Here is a 20,322-nt window from a genome sequence, read left to right on the forward strand (position 1 = left end):
TTATTGAGTACATGGAGAATATCATATATTGATATTCTGCAAGCCATTACTGAAAACTAACACTAAAGCCACTGAAGGAAAAAAAGGAAAAGGTTTGTAGTAATACAAGAATATGTTTAATTGATGGAATGAAGTTCTGAAAGACATGAAGCATACTCATGGATTTTTCTTTAATTCCAAAAGATGATAAAGACAATGTAAAAGATGTACTTGTGGAAGTTGTTAACTTGTTGGCTAAGTTTCAAGACATTGTATCTAATAATGCACTTTATGGATACCAAAATCTTCTTGAAAGCCTCACAAACACTGAAAAACCTACAACTATGAGAGCTAGGGTGAATCTTCCACCACCAAAACCAACTATTTGAAAGATTGTCCTCAACCAATTAAAACATTAACTCCAAAATCTTTCTAATAAAAGGACATTAGATATTAACTTTAGAATATCAAAAGTCTCCTTTTTATAACTTTTGTGAGCTATCATAGGAAAAATACTTTTTTCCCACTTTTCCCTAAAAATAGTTTTTGCTTTTTCTCTATTCTTCATTAAAGCACCTTTCTTTGTTTTTTCACTGTTTTTAAATAGGTACAAGAAAGGGACATTACATCCATGCTAGGCTCAGATACAAAAAGAAAAACAACCATAAAATGGAAGTTCTAATTTCTACTAGAATTGATACAAAAGCTTGTAGTCCAAACTATTGGATGAACAGGTACTAAGCTGAAAAATCCAATCTTTTGCTAAAATTTCCACTATAATATAAATAAAATTAGTTATAGCATTTTAAAAATAGTGGGCAACATGAAAATTAAAACTAGTAACCACAAAAAACACATATATTTGGAACAATAAGAGATGGCCAAGAAATAGTCAAAAATGTCAAGCAAGTACTTGTGAGGCAAATCAGCCTACAAGAAACTTGCTCAAATATTCATCTAATGATTCATGCACTCGTGAGAGAAATAGATAAACTTGTTCGAAAAAAAACACCAATCCACCCATGAAGAACACTCAAAACATTGAATATTTGTTTGAACGAAACTCAAAGTGAGTATTGGTCATGTTAAGTGAACTTATCAACTGCACTTGACAGGCATGTAACACGGACTTTTTTCTTGTTCATTGTTTTTGGCAAGAGGTCATCCTTCGAACAAGTTGGGCTTTACATTTTTTTTCTTGATCATTAATTAGCTTTTTCTAGTTGTCTTGTCTATCTGATTTAAATCATAGATTCACTTAACAACAATAAGTGCTTTTATCCCAATAAGTTGGCCGTGACACTAAAACTCAACACTTCATCGCCAAGTTTATCACTGATAGGTTGTCATTTTATTGCAAATAAAATGCAATAAAAAGCCCGCTTATCGTCAATAAACTGGCAAATATTGGTTGTTTATCAATCACAAACACCTATTAGGGACTATCAGCCAAACATAAGTTCATTTTACATTTTGTGAGTTGCAAACTATTGTTTGGGGAGAAAAAAGGGTTTTAAGGAAAAGAAGAATGATTTGTGGGAAGAAAAATGATTTGTAGGGTCTAGTGCAACATCTGGTGAATTTGAAGAGGTTTATGAAGTAAAATCAAATTTACATGAGTTCTCAAATTTATTCTCCTTGTTTTTTAATTATTGTCTTGTCTTTCTTGCAAATGCTTGGAGACCAAATTGGGGTGGAAATGTCCCAAACCCGCAAAGACTTGCCCCTTGAATCTTATGCCAGCCTTGTATTTCATCCAGTTTTGAGAAACCAATATCTTATGCCAACATTGTAGTTCATCTAGTTGTGAGAAACCAATATCTTATGCCAACCTTGCAAAGACAAAGAAGAGAAACAAGTTAATGCATAAACGCTTCAATGCCCTTGTCCTTATACAATATAAATGGTCCACTTGATTTGGATGATATAGATCCTTACTGAGATTTGGACATAATAGGAGCAGACCCATTGTCTACAAAGGATGAGATCTACGATTTGGAGAGCCAATCTATAAAGGAGTGTGGATTCATAGTCGGATTGGATGACATTCAAGAGGATGACGAAGATGAGTAGGTTAAGAATAATGAGGAGTCATTGCCAATGTCAACACCATCTACACCCAAGATGAAGGTTTAATCATAGCCAATTCTATAGAGGAGGGAGGTCAACCACAACAGAGTTCTAGGACTAGACCTCCTCCCCCTCTAGTAGATTTTACTAGAGTTGTTGGGAAAGGGAAGAGGAAGATGTAAACAATTTTGATGTTGTATTTACTTAATAGTTTTACGAAGACAAATTGGTACTGTTAGTTTGCTTCAAAGTTCAAACTATCAAACTTTGGCTACCAACCATCAACATTCCACATGAGGATGTCATTTTGTACCCTATTTGCATTTAAATATATCTAGACTCAGCTTGTTTGTTTTGTTTACTCATTTATTGACTCATTGCATGCATCTCCTTAATTAAGTTTAAGCGCATTTTTAAGTTCTCGATTTTTTTGCCAATAAGTTGTTGAGTAATCTCTAATATATTTCTTTTGGGTCATTGGCAATAATTTCAACTATGCTTTAAATATTTCTTCTTTGTTATAGCCACATTTCATTTTTTCCAAAAACACAAGAATAGCCAAATGCAACAAAAGTGTGAACAAACTAGGAACCCTACTTGGAAACATGGCACACTAATCATATACAATTCTAGATTGTGTATGAGAGGAGATATCAATTGATTCAAATTTTATCTTGCACAGATCAATGGCTAAAATATTGCAATATGCAATGTATTGGTCAAAGAAATTGAGCAAGAGGCTAAGGCTCTCCATCTTATGACAAGAAAAATATAAAGAAAAAGCAGAGTGTCCAAGTATTGGTAGTTATCATATGTGGTAAAGGGATGGAGGAGGATTTAGGCCCTTCATTTTACATTGGACAACGGATACTGAAATCTCAAACTACAAGAAGCCATAGTTCAACCTTTCCCATTCCTTGCAACTCCAAATGTTAAAAAGGCAAATTCAAAACAGCAACATAATTCATTCGTTAACATTTAGACTTCCAATAATCATTTCAAATGAAAGATTAAAGTGTCCTCTTACATGTTCATTGTCCTCAAATTCTTCTTCACTCTCAAATATTTTTGGTTATGTGATTTGGGGTAATAGATGGTGAGATCCGAGAAAGTCATCTTATATCTTTGACTACAAAATGCATCCAAGAAAGATATACTCAAAGTACATTCATCCAACTTCTTTCCTTACACCTTTTGGATGTGTATGAATATTATAGAGCCAAACACCTTGAAATGTTAAATGGAGGGCTCAGTATCGATCCAATCTTGTTCAGGAGTGATGGCACGGAACACTTATGTGGGTACTAATATTTAGTATTTACACTATCTTGAAAACCCCTAATACTCAAAATGTAACAACGGGATCTAAATATTTCACTACCTTACACACCATTTCCATGATGATACAGTTATATCACCATACAACACAATTTTTTAGGTATAAAAGAAGTGACCAAATGATATGCCACTTTTAATCCCATGTTCTTTTTTGAACTCTAGAAACTCTATTTGTGAATTAACCCTAAGTCTATTTGAGAAAGCAACCAATTGACTGATTCAACTAGGGCTCCAAACTCCTTGAATTTTGCAAATGGTTGAACTCTTTGAGTCAAGTAACATACCCACAAAAATTTTGACACAACAAAGATTATTGAGTAGAAATCATTACTCTACATGAATCAATATGCACCAAATCAAAAAGACTATGGTCTCATTCATCAACAACAAGAAAGGGAGTCCTACATTGTTTCCCAACAAGCGCATTTTCATTCATTAGCACAAAGGTTTTCATGCATACAAATGATCTATTTACAATGATTCAACTTTCAAATATGGAAGTACAAAATTAATTTGGATTTGCAAATGCATTACATTTTTCTACAAAGAGCATATTAGGCTTAGCACAAACCTGCCGACCCAAACATTTGACTCAAACTTAGGGCTAAAAGAATGCTTGACAAAATTTGCAAAAAAGGCATTATCCCACAAAATACAAAAACTATTGCATTTAGAGAACATGTAAATTTGTTATCACCATCAATTTGTCAATATTCAAAGATTACATGTCATATGACCTTGAAATGAATAAATTTCGTAATTTTGTAGGGCCTAGATGTGTGAATAGAAAACAAGGTCAAATTGGGGTTAAGTGGCAATGCCCCCACCAACAAGATGCTTATTAAGTAATTTGAGACTACATAAATCTTCATGGCATACTGCATCTTTCATAATTTTATCAATATATTTTCAGCTTTTTTCCAACACCAAGTTTTCACTATTTCTAACCAATCTTAATTCTCCGTAGAATTAACAATGAAACAAGAATCTAATCGGTCTAAGAGATGAGGGCTACATGGAGATAGGAATATCATCATTATTGAATCTTTACAAACATTTTAACTTCCTAACACTTCTTCGTGAAATTTTGTCGCCTAACTACATAACTCATTCAGCACATGATTGCAATCAAAGGACAAACAAAATGCAGATTGCAAAGAAATCAAAGGACAAACAAAATGCAGATTGCAAAGACACATGCTGGTTTTTGCACTATTTGGCAGACAAGTTCATGATAAAAGAGCATGAGAGAAAAGTTGAGTTTCTATTGAGTTCAAGAGAAATATCACATTTTTTTGCCAAGTACTTGACATGCAAGTCATGTTGACAAAACATTTTTTGCCAAAATGTTCACAAACTACATTCAGTATATTGTATTTTCAGCAAAGTTTTCAATACGTGGACTAAAATCTTTAACAAATAATTCCCAACCCACGATACTGTATGCAGCCTCTCTATATTTTAACTTCAAATTATCCTTGATACACACACAATAGGACCTCTAAAACAACATAATAATATTATACAACTTAACTTTTCCCTATTGCAAACTCAACAATCTTAACCTGCACAATCAATGTGCATATAAGCAACTCTTCAAATCTAACACTAGCAAACACAAAATGAGTACTCCTTGACCTTCTCAATTGAATTTCTTAGAACCCTATAGACAAGGAAGAATACCACTCTCCTTATGGTCTTGCCAAACCTATGTCAACAAGCTAACCTTCCTTTCAATCTTTGAGTGTTATTTGTAAGTCTTTCCTAGTGTTACCCCAGTGCGGGGGTGCGGCGGTGCGAGGGGGACATCGGGACAAGTTTCGGTGCGGGAAAAAAATAGCCTCAATTTGGGGATGGCGGGGGTGTGGCTGTGGGGGAGAGGAGGGGGGGGTGGGGAGGTAGGGGAGGAGGGGGAGTGGAGGGAGGGGGTTGCATAGTATATATATAATATATATGACTGAAAATGCTAATTATGAAATGATACTTCAAAATATTATATAACATTAACATACCAAATATAGTTGAATACAATGAATAGAGAAAATTGAAATGTGATTCACAAACCATAAGTTCAAACTTGAAACTTGAAACCTCATAACCATTACTAATGACCATTTAACAAATTAACTTAGTTCAAGATGCAAGATTCAAAATTCATTCTTCAAATATGATTCTATGAATATCATATATCATAAAGATGCTCATGATGACAATGAATCGAATAGCATGAAACAGTGAAATAATAATAATGTATCATAGCCATATCAAAGTGAGTACCCAAGAAGCACCCCGCGAGCACCCAGGAAGCACCACCCCGCAAGCACCCAGGAAGCACCCACTCACCCAAGCACCCTGGAAGCACCCAAGCACTGCATGCCCCCTAGGTGCTTGACCGGTGCGGTGGGGGTGCGGTAGCGGAAAAACTCCCGATGGGGGTACTTGGGTGCGTGACACACCCGCACCGAGTGCTTACACACACCAAGTGAGCTAGGGTTTTGACTCGGGTGCACTGGTCTTTCCTTACATTGGAACACCAAAATCAAACAATAAAAGGATGAACAATGTGTAACTATCCACAACTAGATTGAAAAGCCGCCTTCAAAGAATGAGGACAACATCAAGATTATAACCTCCTCCACCAAGAAGAATCATCCATTATCTAGAATAGCCAAAAAATGTACATTCTCCAACATGCTTCAACATACAACAAAGCACTCTTTGTCTAGAGGCTAAATTTGACAAGTCAAAAATGGCTCTCTCATGTAGCTCCTCGTCTAAGACAACTAATAGATGCTCTTACACAATTACAATGTTGATAGATGTAACCCCTATATAGAAATACATGCCATAATTAATCATTAATCTACTTACAAGATATTAAAATAGGAAACAATAAGCACAAGACTCCAATAGACAAATTCAATCTTTCATTTTCAACATCAAGAGATTACAATACTATGGCTTGCCAAAACTTTTTTCCTTAGGTATATAAATCTCTCATGGCAATAATTCGCAATGTTTGACCATTTAGAGTAAATTGTTTCTAAATACACAAGTCATCCGATAATGTTGAATGTATAATGACATTTTCTACTCCAACCATTCAACAAGTGGACACACCTTTTGCTTTACATGGACATGAACACCCTAGACCAACATCATGTTAGCAATCGCATGGAACTCTGCAACCTCTGCCTTCAACATTATGCATGTGAAAGTTCATGTAGCACCTACACTAACAGCATTTTGTTATATCTTGAACAAGGATGAAATCAAGTACTTCAATATCTCAAAAATGAATATAAAATTCATTTTTGACTCTGCCACTATGAGGGATGTAAACCAACAATGAATACAATATTTTTCTTTATCTATTAAGCAAAGCTCTCCATCATTGCAAGAATTATAAACTTTAAATGATTTGAGCAGTGACTTTAATATTAGTCTCCTATTTGTTTCCGATAACCTAAAGTTGTGAATGTGACTCCCCATGTTCCATGCAACAGTTTTAACTATACCTATTGGTGACATTTGTTACTAATCATATCGCTGAAACTTTTATTTTCTTCATAACATTTAGTGCCTTTGGCATTCAATCCTCTAAAATCTCAATCTCACTTTCATCAATTTCCTTAATAGTTCAAACAAGGGCTATCACAATAGACCAAGACCTCATAAACTTGCATTTTATATTACGTTTTCCATGGGAAGTTCCGCTAAGCTTGATGTTTGTCTAGAATAGAAACTTCAAAGAAGATAAAAATACCAATAGTATAAATGGTTATGAATGATAAATATAAAAACTAAATAGAGAGAGGGCATAAACAAAATGAAGGAACAAGATGGAGAAAGAAGAAGGACCAAATGAAAATGGGTAATAAAGCCAACAGAGTTGCATGTGATCCACATTGCAACTCTATTGACAAAATGCAAATAAAGCAAAGAGATTGGCACACAGTCCACACTGGCCCTCTAAGAACAAAGTGCAACAATGATATATGGATAACACTAACTTTGCGCATAATCCTCACTACATCATCATTGAGCAACATTTTGGAAAAGAAAACACAAGTGAATGGAAAGCAAGCAAAGAAGCCCAAATAAAATGCTTTGATACCACTATGAAATTGAGAAAACAAAAAGCCAACATCTCAAACCCACCAACTAGTTGTTACGGTTCAACAGTAACACCCAAAGTTTACGATGGCTATATAAAGCATTATAACTTACTACCTAAAACCACCTAATAACTAATTAATAACTAACCTCTACTACCTGAAGTGATTACTACACCTTGTAAGACACACAAATCATATGACAAATGTTTTTCCAAATACTTAAAAAAGAAACACCCCAAAATAATTGTGCCAAATGTGCCTAAAATTATTGATTACAGACAAAAAAAAAATCAAGCTACTTCACTTAATAATGATGATTACTTAACTTTCAATTTTTGGCCATAAAACCCCTAAGAAATTAGGGCAAAGAAAACACCATGACTTTTTACTAGTTTTTTGAATAAGCTTACATAGTTATAACTAATCACAAGTCAATGTTTTTTTCTCTTTTTTGCATTTTTTTCTTTTTTTGCATTATTTAAATAGGATGGTTAACACTGAACATCCCCAAAACATTGTTGAATTTGTTAGGGCACTTCAAGACTACTCTCCCATTTTTTTAATTCTTTGGGATTAGCCAAAGCCATCTCCTAGTTATTGATGCATACTCAAAATGGTACAAGAACACTACCTAGAAAAGGCCCCAAGATGTGTACTCTTGCATCCCTTACATAAAACCATCAATTGCTAATTATTTGCTTCTTTTGATCCCTCAGTGTTTAGCAACCAATATTCTTTGCAAATTTACTTAACTTTTACTAGGGAAAATTTTGTAAATATTGATGTTTCAAATGGCATTTTCTATGATAATATGATCTTGAAATTCAAATAGATATTTTATTTGTTTAAGTTTGTAAAGCATAAAATTCAAATTTATAAAGGATATTTTTTATGCTTTTTTTATTAAGGATAAATATGGGTTTCAAGGACCCAGGCACTTTCCAAAAATAAAAAGTTTTATCAACCTCATGATTTTCCAAATCTGAAATAATTGAAAAAGTTTATAATGCATGAAGAATTCGCTATTTCACAAAAGCATGGCTCATTCCAATTATGGACATTTAACTTTTTATCACTAAAATGAGAAAACAATTAAGGACTAGATAAATATAAATGGTCCCATATATAGATAGACCATCATGAGGCAATCTCTTAGATTCCCCCACAAGCTATTATGGGCCTCCAACATTCTTGGAGACTTGTACCATCAAAGCCTACGCAGCAATCGATCAAGTGAAGATTACTTTCCCATTTTCACTCACATTGTGAGCATATTGACTCAACTTAAGCTATAAACATAAATAAACCACACCTTTTTTGTTACTTTGCTCACATAGACTTCACTTTTTCATTTTACAGTACGTGATTAGTATAAAAAGGAGGTTCACAGATTAAAAAGATCCCGTGTTTTTTTTTAATTCTCTATGGTGGGAGCTTAAGCAATAGATAATTTTTTGGGGCATCTAATTGTAATAATTGTGATGTACTAAAATAATGAATGATCAATTCAAGTGGCATGATGATGCTCATGTATTTCTAGCATATATTGACATCACAATTTTGGCACTTGCTTACAAGAGAATTTACAATGATGGTAGATCAATACATTTTTATAAGCAACTATTGATCAAGTTTTATCATTTATATACAATTAGCAAGGATTGCCATTGCTCTCGCAATGAACAAAGATAATCTTCAATGCTCATTGAAATATGTCCAATATCTCATTAATGCACGCACGTTGAATTAAAGACTGGGATTTTATGGTAATGGTGATGAATTTCAAACATATATTGATGCCATGATTCATGAAGTTGCTTGCAAATGTGACTCCTACTTATAATTCTTGATTGTCATGATTAAAAATTGAGGGATGGGATGATAACAGTGATGTATTACAAGCATATGTCAATGTCATGATTCTCCAAGTTGCTGGTAAAAGTTACTCCTATTTATAGGGATGGTAGATCAAGTTTTTTTAAACTAGTAATTAATTTTTAAGATTGTATGCAGTTGAAGAGGAATGTCATGGCTCTACCAATAACCAGAGAATGTTTTCAATGTACATTGCAAAATATCAAATATCTCATTATTAGAAATGCATTCAGCATACAAAAAACTGAGAATTTTTTTCTGCAATGGTATCGAAAAACATAAATTATAGCACCTATTTAAATGTCTGGCCCGCCAATTTCATCCTTGAAATGCATAGCTTAAACACTATCAGCAATTGTGCTTCATCCGCTTAGACGCATTCCTAACCACTTCTATATGGTTATCACAAAACGCTCCATATAATACAGCTATTGGAACCACAAGCATTATGTTTATTACAATTTCAGTTTGCATTTTACTTAAATAACTGTGTGTTTCATTTGCTATGCTCTTTACAGAATAGCATGGAGATATTGTGTTTGATTCTACATGGAGTGGTGATGATTATTAAACTACCTTGTCATCTGTAAGAAGTTAAACCACGCCGTGATAGCAGAGTGGTCATTTGTTTATATCAATTAAGTTGAAATTTCAAATGTTACCATCAAATTTACTAAACTGCATTCTTTAACAAATGTATGTTGCTAGTGATTGTTATTTGTTATATATTGTCAATAACTCCTTTGACAACCGAAAAAAAATACCATAAACCGAGAGAAAATTGCCAAAACCTCAACTTTTTGTCATTAACGTTAAATCAAAAATAATGAGGAAGACAGGCTACAAATAGGATTGAAATAGTTTTATGATGAAATATCAATAAACTGAGAGCAATTAGATTATTATTCCAAAGAAAAATGGGATTGCAATATGCTTCATCATTCTGACTTCAGCATAACATACAATATAAATTGATTCGTTACTAATTTCATATCCCTCTTCCAACCTATGCCTAATACATCGCCTTATTCTAAATTTAGCAATTCTTCTTCACCATGTGACCATATGAGTTCATTCCAATCTTACACAAACTCTATAGCTTCGCCGCACAAAGCTGCACTAATTTCCACTCTTTTACTGCTTGAGTTACTGATAATTAACTTCTAGCCAATCTCCCGTTTTATTTTTATTCTCACATTGTCTATATCCTTCTGGAAATTTCAATTTACATTCACGTCTTTTATTTCAACTCTGCCTTCCGTTTGAAACAAATTCACCTATATTCATCTCATCTGGTTTCAACAATTATTGAGCACCCAAACAGATCACATTCTTGATATTTCAGCTCCACCCTCATGATGAAAAGTTAACAATTCTGATCCACGATGGAGCAACTGCTTTGCTCCAACAACATCCCATGCAGGAAACGAACTTTTTTTTTGTTTGCAAATATCATCTTCACTCTTTGTACAGGCTATTCTTTATAACCTGAGTTGGCCTAGTGGTGAAGAACTTGTTCTCTTGAAAGAGAGGTCACAAGTTTAAATCCCACTAGAGGGTAAGGTATGTACACCTTGTTTGTAGTGCAGTTAGGTACCTCCCGAAAAGGAGTACGAGATAGTCCCATACACTGTCACCATATGTCAACCCAAAAACTATGGCTGTTGTCATGGACTATAAAAGACACTTCACTTTTACTTTTTGTCTTGTATTTCGATTCTCAAGTACATTATCATGATCATATTGGACTGCTCGACTTTTTAAATAGTCAAAAGCCATTACATTCAATAACATTTTGGGCCCTTTAGCTTGGTAACAACACATCTTTGGCTCTCCATTAATTGTCCCACTTTCACACAACCTTCTATATGGTTGCAATGGCTTCAAACTTAGGAAGCAAGATATAACCAAAGTCAAAGCTGATTGCAGATGAATCTAAGCAAGCTTTGTTATGTTCAATAAACAGTAAACACTTCTTCAACCGATAATCATACTCACATCTTCAACTTCCCATATCATTCATCACCTTAAAAACCAGATAGAATAATGCACAGGCATAACTATCAATGAAGCTTTAACACAATGTATGTATTTTAGAGGTAAAAACAAATTAATCAAAAATCTTTGTTAATACAAAAGTAACTTGTTTAGATGAGCCATCAGCAAAATATGTCCTGAAAAACATTGGAACAATATAAATCACTTTCCATTAAATTTGTTCAGCTGCAGGAATATAATTACTCGGAGGTTCTCCACTGGCTTTTTTTTTAATTTTACATTCTCCCACATTCACATAATACTGTTTTTAACTCAAAGCTTTTTGATCTTCCATTGGCGCAGTTATTTCTAACACTCAGCTGAAGGCAGCACATTTACCCACTGTACAATTTCAGTGTCTTGATTACATTCTACTTGACCATGATATCTAACAGCTTGTGACTGATATTAATAAATTCGTAAACTACAAATTTCACAATGAAACTTTTCAAAAATAAACATAACTTTTTTACTAATTTCAACATGATGAGAAATAAACACAACAAACAAATAAGACATATAGTCTCCAACATAGTATCGAATGGTTTTCTCAAAGAAATAGTAGTTATTTTATATATAGATTTTGTCATAATAAAAATAGTGATGACCAAAGCAGATTCCAGATTTAACTCAGCAACCTTCATGTTGTTAAATAAACAACAAACACTTCTTCGAACCAATAATCAGAGTCTCATCTTCAACTTCCCTTTTCATTCATCACCTTAGAAAATAAACTTTAATTCCACGACAGGATTTTGGAGATGTAATCGAATGGATTAGGGTCAGAAATCTTATTAATACAAAATCAACTTGGTCAGATGAAACATCACAAAAATATGACATGAGAAACATTGGAGAAAAATAAACTAATTTTCATTAAATTTGTTCTACTGCAGAAATATGATTACTCAAAGATCCTCCACCAGCTTTTTTCATGCAATATCTTTAACAGAAACCATGACCTTTAATTTCATGGTTATATAATTCTGTTCAACTTTATAACTCGGCTTTTTTATTTTCCATTATCAGTTGATTTATAACACTCAACTCATGGCAGCACATTTACCCACAGTACAGTTTCAGTACTTTAAGTACAATATCCCTGGGACCTGAAATGATATTTAGTAGCTGATGACTCAAATTAATAAAGTTCATAAATTACAAAATTTGATATGCAACCTTTCACCAATAATTATAACTTCTTGCTAATTTCAATGTAATGAAAGATTATTACAGCAACAAATAAAACATATAATCTCCCGTATAGATTTCTCATGGCAGCACATTTGCCCACAGTACAGTTCACATTAATTACGATATCCCTGGGACCTGAAATGATATTTACAGCAACAAATAAAACATATAATCTCCCGTATAGATTTCTCATGGCAGCACATTTGCCCACAGTACAGTTTCAGCACATTAATTACGATATCCCTGGGACCTGAAATGATATTTAGCAGCTGATGACTCATATTAATGAAGTTCATTAATTACAAAATTCAATATGCAACCTGTCAACAACAATAGTAACTTCTTGCTAATTTCAATGTAATGAGAGATTGTTAGAACAAACAAATAAAATATATAATATCCAATATACATTTATATAGGATGTTAGTCACTAAGATTTGTAGATTACATCATGATAGATAGATAAACAAATATATGGCTCGAGTGTTGTACTTTCTGCTTAATATTGTATGACAATCCCAATTTTCTAAAGAAAGGCCATAAATGCCTTCCCATCGTCATGTGCATCCTATTAACTTCAAATTAAAATTCAAATATTAAGATGAAAAGTCGCACAATATTTAATGTCCGTTTTCTTAATGATATTTTTTCTAAATTAATTTGAAACAAGCACCTCCCTGTACCTTAGATTTGATTCTGTTTTGCATAGCCAATTTTCCTTCTTACAACAGGTATGTGTGTCCAATGAAATGACATCAATTGGTAAATCATCAAAACTTTCCTATTGAAGACCCATGTTCATCTCCTTAGGAGACATGTTACATGCTCATGCAAATCTTTAACACAGTCAAATATTGTCTTCATCTTAGAGAAAATATTTATTATATGAATCTAGATTGTTTTAAATGGATTTATTGTCTACTGATTAAAAATAAAAATAAAATTGGTTATATGCATGACACTGTTAACATGATGTCAGAGAGGTGGCAAGCAGATATATGCAGGTAAATATTTAAATGATAAGAGGTTCACCTTTGACTCTTGACCCGATAAAAAGCTAATTATTATTGCCCAAAAGAATAGCATGTGATAGATTGATAATAACTGTACAGATGGTAGATTGGGGTAATCAAGCTGCAAACGTTTCCATGATAAATTCAACAATCTTTTATTTCCTATTTCATGTGAGGGCCATTATTGCAATCTCTTTTAGGTTCTAATAAGCTTGTCAGTATTTTATTTTTATTGACACGGGATGCAGTTTATGCTCCTTCAAGCAGTCTCTTAATATGCGTAACTACAATTTAAAATATATGATTTTCATAGTAAGGTTATGACATGTCTCATAGTAAAGGAAACTATATAAATTGAGCTGCAATGTCAAAATAAATGCAGTGAATTATTTTCTCCAACATTGAAGACACCATAACTGAAAAGGATATAAGAATACACAAGGAACCTCTTCAAATGCTTAACAACCTTTAATGCATACAATTCCCATAGAAAGGTTATGACATGCCTCAGAGTAAAGGAAATTGAGTCGCAATGTCAAAACACACGCATTGAATTATTCTCTCCAACCTTGAAGAGATCGTTGCTAGAAAAAAAATATGAATGCATGAGCTATCTTTTTGTTGTGCCATCTATGTGTATGATTTAACAGCTTACATATATATTAAATTTATATGCTAAATTATAAAAAGTCTCACCTATTTTAATGGAAAGTGCACCAGCTGCCTGCAAACAAATAAAGTCAAAGAATCAGTATTACTCTACAAAAATGGATCCATATTCTTAAAATTGACCGAGTGTTATGCATAATGATGTTAGGTAATGGAGAAAGAAGCATAAATGTAAAACTTAAAATTCTTATAGCACATCAATGATGTAAGTGACAGAATGAATAGATGTGTACAAAGTTCTCTTTTTAAAATTCTATATCCTGATTTTCTTCAAGCACAATGTCAAAAACCAACATTTAATCAGTACTCAATGACACATGAACAGAAGCCAGTGCAGACCAAATACGGTGCATACCACACCTTTGTTCTCTATACTTCCATCATAGAAAGATCAATGTTCAAGCGAATACTTGACATGTCTTACTGATTTATGCCCTAGTTAAATGTTTAATTTAGATATTAAGCAACTCCTTAAAACAAATGGTATTTCTAGGAAATACTAATAACTAAGAAGAATCATAGAAAGCTGTAAAAAATACAAAAATGTATATAAAAAATATTTGATATTTCCTATTTGCCAATCTTTTAATATGCTGTTTTATAATATGTAATTTTAAGGTCATTTATTGCAAGGTCCACACTATTAAGTCCTAGACATGTGAGTGTGCCTCATTGTCTTCTAGACTCAAGTCTCACTTGTGGAATCTTTACTGCATATATTTAATTACTTTAAAAATCATGCACATAGAGGTGCACATAGTAACTAATAATATTCAATGAAATTGGCTTTCCACCGAAAAATCTGGTATTTGCTTCCAATCTGTTAGCCAACATAAAAAGTGTGGCATGTGTACTATTGCCAAACATTTTTACTCTCCATTTACATTCAACCCATTTCTAACTAGACTTGGTTGGCATAAGAGACAGACACTAGAAAGTATTCCTTCATTTTAATATCTTTAATATTTACCCTAGCATTAACCTGTACATATAAATCAGTAAGAAGTCTATGTAAAATTCTTTACTAGCATCCCTGGATTTGTAAGCAGCCAATGACTTGCAATAATACCATGTTCTCCATTACAACTTCAAACTTCTTATTGGTACACTGGATTTTTTAGTTTGTACATGTTGACTTGGAAGTTTGTAACAATGCCATGTTCTCCATTAAAGCTTAGACAGTCTCTTGTTTAGACCCCAATCAGTTCTAATTTTCTTGTGCTGATCATTTATCATTAAGTAACTCTAGATTATTCCATTTGGACATCTGTGCAAATTTTTTTCTTAATACCTGATCTTACTTCTGCTGTGGTTGGAATTTTCAAGTGAAGAACAAATCAATATTTCCTCTGCACTATTTTGTGTACAAACAAATTACATAATACTCTTAAGCAAATCAGTTTTTTCTTCTTTTAGCTCATTCATGTAGAAATATTTTCAGCACATGGAGGTCACTGTAATGCTTCCGTGATTTTTTTCTAAGCTTCACTATTGAGGGCATTTCAATACTTAGTTGCAATTACTCGTGAAAGTTATATTAATACCTGCCACATGAAGTTATATCAATACCTGTCACATGCTTGCACTGCCTTCTGCAAAAGAAAAAATATTCACAAAAAAAAAATATAGAACCAACAGAAACATGGCCATCCACTTTTCAGTAGATAATGCATTTCAACTACTTTCTATATCCAAATGGAGAAGTCTAGTACAATTAGATGATGCATTTCAGCTACCATATATATCAAAATGGAGAAGTCCACTACAACTAATATGTGTGTCAGCTTTGTAAGATAATGCCACACACCATCACTCCGACATAACCTCCATCATCTAATGATGCAACCAAATGATGAGAGAAAGTGTAACATATCCAAAACGAAGCTAGAATATGCCAAATATGCCTTCCATCTGATGGTAAATTGCCTTCGTGATCAAAAACCTCCTTTACAACCACTAAAGCCCATCAGGAAACCAGTGTAGGAAGAAAATCATGGTTTTAGGCAAATAATCCCCAAATGCTTTCCGCTATTGTAGGAAAGATGGTACCACTGGAGTTGGCTACACATGGTGGAGCTAGGGTGCTATGCTTGGGTGAAGCCACTAGCAGCTAAGCCCTAGCGGGCTGTGTGGATATGCAATCTGCACAAAGTTGCCACCACAAAGCCTTTACAACATATAGCATTAAAATAATCTGCCTAAGACTCTCCCAGCACCAAGCGTAGTCAAATACAATATAAACAATGGAGGTGTTGAGCCTTTTGGATGCAGTTACATAGTCCGTTTGATCTAAAAGCGCTCTAAAAACAAATTGTATGACAGAATCAACACTTAAACATTTATTTGCAAACAAGCTTCTTGATATCCAATTCAATAAAACCAACATCAATCTTGACTTTCTCAAGCCTTTTACATGCTATGGTGCGGTCAAATTTGTGTCATGAAACTTGAGAGTTCAATTGAAAAAATAAAAATCACCAAGAGAAGCCCCTAAGAATCTAATATAATCATGCTCAAAAAACCTGAAAAGGAACTACGTTGAGGACATCATAGCTCTGATAAAATATTGGAATTTCACAAACAAAAGAATTCTGCCCAAGACCAAAAGTCTAATGGCCTCAAATTCCAAATCTAACAAGCAGGCAAGGGCAATAAACTAAAAAAGAAGGGATTGCCTGAACTAAGTTTCAAATCCGACGAGATAAGCAAAAAACAAAATTCCATGAAAGAAAAAATTAACACGTACTCAGTTATCCTGACTTACCCAACTTCCAAGTAATAAAAATATATTATCTAAGTAAACTTAATACAGTAAGGTGCAATTATATAATCAAACTGACAACACTCGCATGATCTAATCTTCTCTAACTCAAAGTTATGCAATCCCTACACTGTATCCATCAAAGGACGAAGAACTTCATAGGGCAAGTGGCCAAATCTATTGTGCCAAATTCACAAAAATTTGACACTATCAAGGCTTCTTATTTGATCAAATCAGTAATCAACTTATAAAGACTTTCCTCTTGAATACTTTTCAACAACACTTGACCAGGTTTTTGCCTGGATTTTTTATGATAACCTTTTTGATCATCAAACTCAACCATACAGATTAAAATATATTATGGTTGAAATAAATGGTAGAATCTTAGTTGATCCGAGAACATATAAGACACTATGAAGTTACATCCATCACTTGAAGGTAGGTGAAAAGATAAAGTTCCAATTCCTATAACAGGATATGTACCATCATCACCCAACTTATATGTACCTACTATTCTAGATAAATGCTGAAGATCTTATTCCAAGTCAAGCATCTTAATTCTCCATTATCCACATACCACTCCACACCCAAAAAAGTGTTGGTAGATAAGCATGACATAATGGAAAAGGTTGTCTCAAGCCCAGACAAAAGGTCATCCACAACTAAAGCTTATGCAAACACTACAAATTGCTTTTGTTACTGCAAATTTCCTTTCTCCTTCTGCAGACAATAATAGGCATGATGGCCATTCTCTTGGTGTCAACTTCATATGAGAGCTGAATTCTAGCTTTATTACATTTTAACTAATTTAGACAAGTACCATTTCTTCATGGGTGAAATCATCCCAAAAGTTCTCAAAAGTAAAATAATGTGAGATCTGCTACACTGGAAAGTGTTAGCTTTTCATATTTCTAGTGCCAGGACAATGAATAAGTGAAAAAAGACAACTACAAGAATCTTTTGAAAAGTCACTGCTTATTGAATCTGCAAAAAAATGTGATAAACATCATGAATTGAAATACATACAAAGCTATGTTCTAAAACTATGACCAAGGTGGAATATGGAATGCATTATGGTAATGGCAGTATGGGGAGCCACTTTTTTAGAGAGGCAATAGACAAGGGACAACAAGATGCTAAGGCAACGGAAAGGTGAAACACAAGATGCTTAGAACAAGGTATTTAGGGAAGGAACCAATTAAACTTATTTATAGATAGGTAGGTATGTAGATAAATAGATAAACTGGCAGGTAGATAGATCGATATATAGGTAGAAATAGGTATATAGGTATTCAACAGCTTTAGTGCTACAACAATGGAGAGGTGAAACTAGATGCCAATAACAAGTCATTTATGGTAGAGCCCCAATATACTTTACTAATAGTTGCAAATTACTACCGATCAAAAAAAAAAAAAGGGTTGCAAATTTCTTCTTTTTATTTACTCTAACATATATATCTTTATTGTTCTCGTCATATCAATAGGGAAGTTATTGATAGTGTGAATCATTCACATCTAGAGAAACCAAATGATATAGTTGACTATCTGTGTCAGGCCTTTGTCTATTTCATTTTAAATTTATTAGATTTCTGCTAACTTGTTGCCATCAATAATATGTCTTAGGAAAGAAAAAAATTGGATATAGACTTCAAAGACCAGCCTCAAAAGGAGGCACCTTTTTACCTGAAACTGCCCTGCCTCTCACCAGAACAATAAGATATTGAATGGAACAGTTACAGGAAACACTTGTAAGACTGATCCAAGTAGGAGGCAAAACTTTCTCATATCGCCTAAAAAAGTTGCCGGCATTTCCACCGCCCTCCCCCTACTGACCCTGTCTCCTGCTGCCTCCTCGAAGGGTCTAACTCTACCCTAACATTCATTCTGATTCCCAACCTAGTTACCGCCCTTTCAAAACTCACGTTCGGTAAACTCACGAGTAATGTTTCCAATACCAAATGTGATATGGGTTCACACCCATTGTATCTAGAATAAGAAATTCAGATGATAATAGTCCGACTCAAACAGTTGAAAGGCCATGGCCGTTTTATCTACAAGAAGATGTCAATAGTCAGACTCGGACTCCGCCATTAAAAGCTTTTAACTTTGTACATTTTTAAGCTCTCCGCTGTAGCCTACTACCGCAGTATTCGGGGAAACCATGATGTAATGAATGCAAATGCAGCAGTCGACGCAATACATAAAATGTTAAAAAAATAATTAAAATTATACAGGTTCGTCTAAAAATAGGTCACCAGAAGACGAGCGCAATGCTCAACAAATCCATAAAAAATATTAAAACAATTCATCAAAAGATCATAACAGTGCCTAATTGACAAATATAATCGAGGTCTTGACCACTAAGACTAACAGTTCTGTTGTTATTCACCAAGTGATTCTGGGGGGAATAGCGCATCTGGGGGGAGGGAGGGGGGGGCTTAATTTTTCTATATTAATATAGCGCTGTTGAGTGAAGCATTGGTTCAAAATTCGGGGCTTAAGATTTGTAGAGATCGTGTATTGAAAACTATTTTCATAAACAAGAACAATTCGAAAATGGATAAATAAACAATAAATCTCTTACCATTTCTTGTGCGAGGGGATTTATGTCTGTAAGTCGGCATTGCAAGCATACAATCTTCTGCAACTCCTCGATCTGATTGTGGAGGAGCTCTCTCTGTGCGTCCATCACGCACTGCAACGAATTTTCATTTCTGAGACACGCCTCGACGAAGCCATTGAAACCCTCGGTTCCCTTTACATTCTCCATGTAACCGTGCCCGTAGAAATGGTAATAGTGATTGCTACGAACCGTTTAACGAATACATATATGCAGAGGCGCAGGGCCCTGCAAGGTTGTGCTGATTACAGCACATATAGAACCTAAGAATAATTTGAGCAGATTGGGCGTGCCGAACAATCGATCTCTATATCTGTGATAAATCCGCAGTTGAGCGTTTTGAGTGCGAATTTTCAGGGAATTGAAGGACACCGGACATAATGTCCTTTGCGGACGTGAACTGGTTGTTCCAATCGAGTTCGGTATTTTTATTTTTATTTTGTTAACATGTGCCCCGTGAAAACCGAGGCGTTAATTTAATAGAAAAAAATGTCATCTTTTAGTCCCACTTTTAGTATTAAAAAAAAATCGATTATTAACTATTAAATAATGTCATTGTTATTATGTTATTTAATATTGTTGCTAATAATAAGTTATTATTAATAAATTAATAATAATAATATGAATGGTACAAGTTTATTCATTAGT

General features: G+C 33.9%; 1 protein-coding gene across 1 annotated transcript in view; it reads right to left on the minus strand.

Annotated features, from left to right (window-relative positions):
• LD (Homeodomain-like superfamily protein) overlaps nt 1–20,083 on the minus strand; it is a 69,411-nt gene extending 49,328 nt beyond the window's left edge. The window contains exons 1-2 of the mRNA XM_089801874.1: nt 19,639–20,083; nt 14,321–14,348 (exon numbers count right to left, since the gene is read on the minus strand). Coding sequence (XP_089658000.1) covers nt 14,321–14,348; nt 19,639–19,824 — 214 coding nt within the window. The 5' untranslated portion in view covers nt 19,825–20,083. The remainder of the gene's footprint in view (nt 1–14,320; nt 14,349–19,638) is intronic.
• Nucleotides 20,084–20,322: the final 239 nt, after the last annotated feature.

This window comes from Cupressus sempervirens, chromosome 9, assembly GCF_028749045.1.
Source record: "Cupressus sempervirens isolate cs-2001-9-10 chromosome 9, ASM2874904v1, whole genome shotgun sequence".
Classification (NCBI taxonomy): Eukaryota; Viridiplantae; Streptophyta; class Pinopsida; order Cupressales; family Cupressaceae; genus Cupressus; species Cupressus sempervirens.